This window comes from Drosophila yakuba, chromosome 4 (assembly GCF_016746365.2).
Source record: "Drosophila yakuba strain Tai18E2 chromosome 4, Prin_Dyak_Tai18E2_2.1, whole genome shotgun sequence".
In the NCBI taxonomy this organism is placed as follows: Eukaryota; Metazoa; Arthropoda; class Insecta; order Diptera; family Drosophilidae; genus Drosophila; species Drosophila yakuba.
In genome coordinates this window covers 1,412,867-1,420,703 of record NC_052531.2, presented here as the reverse complement: position 1 = coordinate 1,420,703, position 7,837 = coordinate 1,412,867, and the positions used below count along the sequence as shown (strand labels likewise).

General features: G+C 37.1%; 2 protein-coding genes across 21 annotated transcripts in view; one reads left to right on the top strand and one right to left on the bottom strand.

Moving 5' to 3' along the window:
* Positions 1 to 1,460: 1,460 nt before the first annotated feature.
* Positions 1,461 to 5,303, top strand: LOC26535143. 14 transcript variants are annotated; one of them, XR_005561963.1, is made up of 4 exons: positions 1,461 to 1,547; positions 2,243 to 2,536; positions 2,898 to 3,549; positions 4,004 to 5,303. XR_005561963.1 is itself a non-coding variant. In XM_039377162.1 (2 exons), the coding sequence occupies exons 1-2, from the start codon at positions 2,080 to 2,082 to the stop codon at positions 4,066 to 4,068; spliced, it is 522 nt and encodes a 173-aa protein (XP_039233096.1). In that variant the 5' UTR covers positions 1,563 to 2,079; the 3' UTR covers positions 4,069 to 5,303. The 14 variants fall into 14 exon arrangements, 1 of the variants encoding a protein (XP_039233096.1); XR_005561971.1 differs by lacking the exon at positions 2,243 to 2,536 and having other exon boundaries at positions 1,531 to 1,547; positions 2,898 to 2,994; positions 3,410 to 3,549; XR_005561968.1 differs by lacking the exon at positions 2,243 to 2,536 and having other exon boundaries at positions 1,533 to 1,547; positions 2,898 to 2,994; positions 3,256 to 3,549.
* The window catches only part of LOC6523775 (calcium-dependent secretion activator), a 46,391-nt gene continuing 43,831 nt past the window's right edge, over positions 5,278 to 7,837 (bottom strand). For 6 of the 7 annotated variants that reach the window (XM_039377154.2, XM_039377153.2, XM_043207223.1 and 3 more), the window contains 2 exons: positions 5,606 to 5,742; positions 5,278 to 5,548 (listed from right to left, as the gene is read on the bottom strand). In XM_039377154.2, coding sequence (XP_039233088.1) covers positions 5,344 to 5,548; positions 5,606 to 5,742 — 342 coding nt within the window. In that variant the 3' untranslated portion in view covers positions 5,278 to 5,343. The remainder of the gene's footprint in view (positions 5,549 to 5,605; positions 5,743 to 7,837) is intronic. The other variant, XR_006245267.1, reaches the window with a different exon arrangement.

The window sequence follows — 7,837 nt, the reverse complement described above, 5'->3', positions numbered from 1 at the left end:
TGTAGAAGCGCAGGGTTGCCAGTATACACAACTAATTTAAAGCGCAGTGATGCCACTATGCAGCTTATTTAAAAGTTAAGTAGCGCCGCCAATAGAAGCGTCTCATGTAAATGCGCAGGGTTGCCAATATACACAACTACAGAACAGCTTATACAAGTGGTGCCAATAGAAGCCTCTCATGTAGAAGCGCAGGGTTGCCAGTATACACAACTAATTAAAACCGCAGTGATGCCACCATGCAGCTTATTTAAAAGTTAAGTGGCCCCACCACGTACAATTGATGTAAAAAGTACAGTGGCGCATAGGGATGTCGTGATATTAAAAAAAAAGCGTATCGATGTTTTTTTTTTTAACCAAAACAAAATGATAATTTTTAAAATATCACAAAAATTTTTCGATATATTTAATATTTTTTTTCAAATAAAATTATTTTCCCCACAATAAAAATATAAAAGGGTCTTGTTAACTTAATTTTTATATTTCATTTCATAATTTTATTTGAACTTAATATATCATAAATTCATGGATTTCTAATACAGAACAAAATAATAATAATACCGATAAATTTGAACATAAGTGTGAACATACGCACACATACATACTTATGCCACATATATACATACCTTCTTTTTCGCACATTTGACGAAAACATCGTAATGTTTATTTTTAAGGTGCACGGACATGTTTTAAGTGTTTCCACTGGTTTTTATAATTCTTTAGAACAGTTTGCATTTTGCAGTCCCGTTTTTTATTTCTTTGTAATTTGATTTGATATCCAATTTTTCACGTGCTCGTGTTCTTGGTATCGCGTCAAAATCAGAGTAAGCTAAGGAAAAATATCAAAAAATATATCGCAATACCGATATTTGTGGAAAAAAAATATCACGATATAAATTTATCATTTTCAGAAAAAATATCGATATATACAACTTTAGTGGCGCACCTTATACAACGGCTTATACAAGTATAAGTATACTCAATAGTCAAATACAAAGGCACAGTGGCGCCACTATGCACAATTGGTGTAAAACTACAGTGTCGCACCTTATACAACGGCTTATACATGTAAAAGTATTCACAAACGTCAAATACAAAGGCACAGTGACGCTAGTATTTACATTATTTATTTAAAGTGAGGTCGGTAAAATATGTTAAGTATATATATTCAGTGGCGCCACTATGTATATAGTACATGTAAAGTATACAATTCTACACAATACATGTCAAAAATAAAAAACCCGAGGGACTAATGTATACATATTACATTACAAATGTAAATCTAAAGCAGAAAAAGTGTACATACACAGTGGTGCCAGTATATGTATTTTACATGTATAAATTAACCAATTCTACACAACACACGTAAAATATACATGAGCCGTGTGGTCAATTTATAAATATTACATTAAAAATTTAGCTAGAAAATAGAACAAATATACATGCACAATGGTGCGACTGTACACAACTGCATAAAAGATATATTAACAAAAGCTGGGAGTGCCGTCACTAAAAAAATATTAAAAAGAAGCACGCAAAGGGTCCGCTAAGTAAATTTTAATTCAAATAAGTGTGTTTAACGGCATATATAAACATTTCTGTTAGATAATAAGCACCAAAATAAAAAATTTCCGGTCAACTTTGCAAGATAAAACACTACTAAAGAATACCGCATTATTAAGAAAATAATTTTAATACAATGCAGTAACACGTTATAAAAAGCCGCATTTATCTAAATATAAAGCATCTATTGTATCAAAAGTAAAAAATAGGGGTACATATTGCAAGCAACTGCTACACTCTCTTTCGGGATTATATTCGGTCGCAATAATACAGGATGCAATTTAGATAAATACTCAACTCCCTCTTCCGCAGCCAATTTAGTTTGCGGTAATATGAACAAAACTTTTGCCCACTCTTACTCTTTCTGAGGCGTCCATTTTCGCCCGCAATATATAAGGCAATTTAAAGATGTATGCATCTCATTGCCCGTCGCCATTTTTAAACTGTGTGTCAGAGCAATAGCTAGGCCACTCCTACTTACTTCAAGGCAGCCGCCATTTCAGTCTGAAAATTAGTAGGATGCTTTTTAAAGCATTCCTCTTTTCGGGGACCGTTTTGCGTTGCGCAATTGAGGGTGAGAGCAATAGCTTTCCATTTGCGGTCACAGCTTATACAAGTGGTGCCAATAAAAACTTCTCATATAAAAGTAGAATGATGTCAAAATACACAAATTATTTAATAGCGCAGTGTTGTCAGAATACGCATTTGGTGAATAGCACAGTGTTGCCGCATCATCATAAATATGATGAAACGAGTCCGTGCCGACGAGACGGCCACCAGAGCTGGCAATTAAAACACAGAAGGAGTGTTCCTGTGAGGTGGCGGGATAAGAATACTACCTCAGCGTTCCCGGCTTGTCGTAAAAGGCGACTAAAGGGTGGAAAGGAGGAGCGCTACATGGCCAATGCATCAGGAAGGGAGAGCGACCTGGCTTCACATCCTGCTCATCGAAGTCTTACCTTGACTGGCAGTTCCGGTGAGCGTTTATAGGGCAGAGGAGCATACGGAGGTTTTTGTTTTAGTACGTAGGCATAATCCCACCAGGGGTTATGAATCGTGCATGCCACCTACGGACGGTAGGTGGTATCTTTAGAAGATTTTAATTTTCCTACCGTAAGGCGATACAAAAAAAAAAAAAAAAAAAACAGTGTTGCCAGTGTACACATCTCATTTAAAAACACAGTTTTGCCAATATGCACAACTTATTTAAAATAACAGAGGAACAAATGGGCACATATTTTTTTTCTTTGATTTCTTCTGATTTGATTTTAATTATTTCTTCTTTTTTTCGGCGCCTTTTTCTTTCCTATTTTTTTCTTTCCATTCTTCTTTCTAAGTGGTCACTCTAATATGGGGTCCAAAGTGGATTTGGGCACTACATGCGCGACCGTCGATCCTTGATTAGTGTGGCCGATGCAATAGGTGCGCGAAATAGTAAGTAATATTGATATTACGTCTCCATGTGCTATTATTGCACATGCTTTTTTTTTCGCTCGTAACCGCACTGTTCTTTTGGTTTAACATTTTTCTTCTTGTTTCGCTGGCCGCCATTTTCCGTTGCGGCCCTTTAGGAAAAAAAAGACATGTTGTTTCTTTTGCAACCATTTTCGTTTTTAAAATGGAAGAAAGAAACTATAAAAATTAATGTTATTTATATCCTTAAAAAATATGTCCCTTTCCCACAATGCCTCCAAGTAAGTCAGTTTGTGCATGGCCTACGCTTGCCGAAATGTCCGCATTTGCGTTCCGTGTTTTCGCATTATGGACATTGGCTGCATTCTCATGTGGCAGCTGAAATCTCCAAATCAAAGCAATGTAAACTTTCCTGCTGTAACGCACAATTTTGTAGACATGATGACGAAACTCCTGGAATAAGATATAAAGAAAAACCCAAAAAAGAAATAAAATCAATGACAAAAGGAGCGGAAATAGCAAACTAAAGGAAGTAAGCAGACGGTTAACACGGCCGCACTAGTGGGCCGGGTCATGGTAAGTAAGTTGTAACCACTGAAGTGGCCGTGGTTTGACAATTCCGTCGAACACTACAAAGTCTTTTGTAAATTACATTAGCGGTACTCGAATAGATATTATATTTTATTTGATTATATTTGGTTATATTATATTATATTTGATTAAACTATATTAAATTTGTTTATACTATATTTGATTATATTATATTTGTTTACACTATATTTGTTTATACCATATTTGATTATATTATACTATATTATTTTAAATTTTAATTTATTATATTTAATTGCATTATATTACATTTGAAAGTATTATTTTTGATTTTATTATATTAGATTATATTATATGCTATATTAAAAATACTATAAAAAACTATGTTAACAACACTAGAGCCAAAACTCAAATCAAAAGCATTGTCTAAAATAAAAAATTGAATTCTTGTACCTATGTACTACAATTAATGTAATCATAGGCAAACAAATTGTGAATGTGGATCAGGTTGGGTCCGCCTATCAACATCAGCAACGGCATTCCTAGTGCCCCCCAGAAACAGAAGCAATACAGCAGCGGAAGCTCCATCTACATCCAACGATCTGTCGGCCCAACCACGCCCTCCGAGTCGGCGCAACGACGACACCAGCAGCTGTTAAGTCCCCCTAGTCTCTAAGTTTACGCACTGTCGCCGCCAATATCTGTTTTTTACATGTAGAAATTTAAAAATGTTTTATTTGATAAAGTTAGATCCATAACATGATTTCTTGCCATAGTCCGACCGAATTTGCTTCACCATAGTATGACCAGAATAACCGGCAAGCTTTTGGCATACGTGCAGTTTGCTCTTCTGGACGGCTGGCTCTTCTTGTCGATATTGGATCGTCTGTTTAGTTTGTCTGCTGTATGATTGTCTGATGCCCACAAACCGTTCCAAATTACCACGCACACACTTTTAAATTTTTTTTCGTTTTTACATTTTTTGTATCTGAATTTATATCAATATGCTGAAAAAAGTAGAAATTTCTTGTAAGCACTCCCACTATATGAGTACCGGGATTGTGATGGTCGAGGAACTATCTTTTGCTTTTTTCTTATATTTATTTGTGATATACCTATCAAAATCGTCCGGTGAATTAATTTAAAAAGCTGGTTTAATATAATAATATTAATATTTTTAAAACAATACGCGTTTTTTATTTTTCATCTATTAACAGATAATAAGTAATTTAATTTTTGAATATAAATTAAGTGTTACTCCTTTAATAATATGGGAATACTAAATAAAAAATGTAACAATTTGTAATATGAAAGAACAAAACAAACTGCTTATTAGTGTTTGAAGCTTATGATTTCAGTTTAGAAGTATATATAAATATCTTTCAAAAATGAAATAAATATTATATTATATTTATATGTCTTTAGATAATGTTTTCACCGTTGAAGTACATAAAGACATATCCTTCTAAAATTAAATAATAAATGTAATATGTTTATTTTTATTTATATGTTTAGTTAGATTAAGGTAGTAATAAATAGTTACATTTAAAAAGAACATTGGGGTATATTTTTTATTAAATATCAAGAAGCAAGGGGCATATAGCTGTATAAGCTTGCCATATTAATGTGCCTAGGTAGTTATTATTATTTCCGCTGTTAATAACTTATTTATAAGGGAATAAAATACGTTTAAGGAAGGTGTAATCGCATGTCATTATTGGCATATTAAATTTTTAAAATATAAAACAATAATAGTTGAATAAAGAGAGAAATTAAAGAAACGTGTATATTTTTCTTATGATTTTAAAATACTGGTAATGATTAAAACCAACTTCCACTTCCTAACTTTGAACTAAGCCCGCCAATGCCTTTTCCCAGTAAATTTCCCACCCGTCCGGCAACCACGTTGGTAACAGCAGCAGCTTGGGCGGCAGCTACTTTTGGTTTTGGCAAGCCCCTTGGTATATTAGAGGTAGATTCATCGCCATTGTCTTCTTCCTCCCCTTCTCGAATATCGTCACAGGGTCTGTAAAAGTGGAAACCGTTTTTAAAAATGCGTACTTTTACGCACAATAATACTTACTCATCTTCGCTAGCGTCAGGCATTGTCAATGCACATGTTGCTTCTTCAGTTGCCATTCGCTGCGCGACCGTTTGATATGCTTTTGAATTTAACTTGTCCTCCAATACACCTTGTAGTTCAAAGTCTGAATAAATTTTCTAAATTTATAAAATTAAAAGATTTATATTCATTTATTTCAACGACTTAATAAGAGATATTTCTACGTTTTTTGTATACTATTGCTGAAAGTATTATAATACTAAACCAGAGAGAACGCTTCAGTCGAGTTCCCCGACTATCTAATACCCGTTTCTCAGCTAGTGGAGGTGCTAAGGAGAAACTTCAACACTGATAGTTTATGGCGGTTTGTGGGCGTGGCAAAAAAATTTGTTGCAAATCGATAGAAATTTATGACTAATAAAAATGAAAAAATATTAAAAACATTTTTCAAAAATGTGGGTGTGGCCGTTTTGGGCGGTTTGTGGGCTTTAGAGTGGGCGTGGCAACATAGGTCAACAAACATGACTCAGGAGTCTGCATGCTGAATCTCAACTTACTGCCTTTTATAGATCCTGAGATCTCGACGTTCATATGGACGAACAGACTGACCAGATCGACTAATACAATTCAGCTACCCATGTGGAGGCGGAACCCCGTCAGTGCTTGATTTTGCTCTCTTTAAAAACCTTCATAGTAGAAGATTGAGCATATCAGAATCCTTTGACCTGAGTTCTGATCACCTCCCTCTGATCGCTCAGATCCGGATAGTGGGTATCGGTGTACCAATGAGAAAGGCCTTGCTACCCCCTGGATCTAAAGTAAGCTTGTTCAAAAGTAAACATGATGACTCCCTGTAGCTCTAAACGGAGTTATGCTCTGCTAAGGATGTGGAGGATGCTGCCCGTCTGATGCATAAGAAAATACTTGAGGCTGCAGCTGAGGCCTCTTCAGGCAGTAGCTCTGTCTGGACTGCTCGGAAGGCTTTTGTGCCTCGAGACATCCTGTTGCTTATCCAGTTGAAACACATACTTAAGAGAGAATATGCCAGGACCCAAAACCGTGACGTTCTAAGAATCCTTCGAAGGATGCGAAACCGTATTAGAAAGCTACTGAATCGGTTTCGCCGGAGCTCTCTGGACGGGGAACATGAGGAAGCGACTCCTAACCTAGAGACCAACTTCGCTCTGTGGAGGCTTACGAGCACATTCAATAGGCAGACTTCTCAAAAGTTCCCAATACAAAGAGCCAATTCTACTTGGGCACGCACACCATTGGATCGAGCTGAAGCGTTTGCGGACAAGCTTGAAGATAGATTCACTTTTGAGACTTTCTCAAGTAAAAGAGTGGAAAAGGTCGAGGCCATCTTGGCGGCTCCTCATCAATTGCCGTTGCCTCTCCTACCCATTCTTTTCCCTGAAGTAAAGGACACAGAGCTTGAAAAACCGGAAGAATCCTAAACGGAACGGGGTCACAACACAGGTGACTTTCTGGTCCTAATCTACAACGCTGCAGTTTACGGTTGCAGCCTACCTCGATATTCAACAAGCGTTCGATAGAGTCTGGCACAAGGGTCTGCTATCGAAGTTCAAGGGATTACAACAACACCAGCTCTACGAGATACTTAGCAGTTTCCTCAAGGATAGAACCTTTCAAGTGGTAAAGGATGGGATAGCTTCTTCATCCAGAAAATTCCTAGCCTCTTAACGAATGATGCTCCTCTTCCAACTCGCCGGAGCAGGAATATCATGTGCATAGCAACATACGCACTGCTATCCTGTCCAGAGCCAACTGCGTTTACGAGGCATCGGACCGCCTTCAATTTCTGCTAAAACGCTTTGAAAACTGGTGCTGCAGATGGAATATCTCCAGTCAGGCAGGAAAAAAACAATGGTGACGTACACGCTGCAAAGGGACTCAAGCCCAGGACAGTTCTTTTACAGACAAGTGCTCCATAAGCTAAAGGAGTATTACTATCTTGGTCTGATCCTTGACCGGAGATTCACGTTTGCCCATTAAGCAGACGTGCGGAAAGCTACGGTCTTTTGCGAACCGTCTCCGTTGGCTGACCCGTGCCAGGTCAAAGCTGAGCCTGGCTAATAAGAGGAGAATTTACCTCTCTATCCTCGTTTCGGTATGAAAGTATGGGCTTCTCATATATGGCACGGAAGCCAGGTCCAACCTGAACACGATAAGGACGATCTAGGCCAAGTACTTAAGGGGTATTACTGGATCGGAGTGGTGCATCCGTAGCCG

Excerpts from the sequence above, each read along its gene's own strand:
- LOC26535143 (XM_039377162.1), top strand. The coding sequence starts at position 2,080 with ATGCTTTTTAAAGCATTCCTCTTTTCGGGGACCGTTTTGCGTTGCGCA. Across the intron at positions 2,537-4,003 it reads TACCTTGACTGGCAGTTCCG|GCAAACAAATTGTGAATGTG; the intron begins GTGAGCGTTTAT and ends ATGTAATCATAG.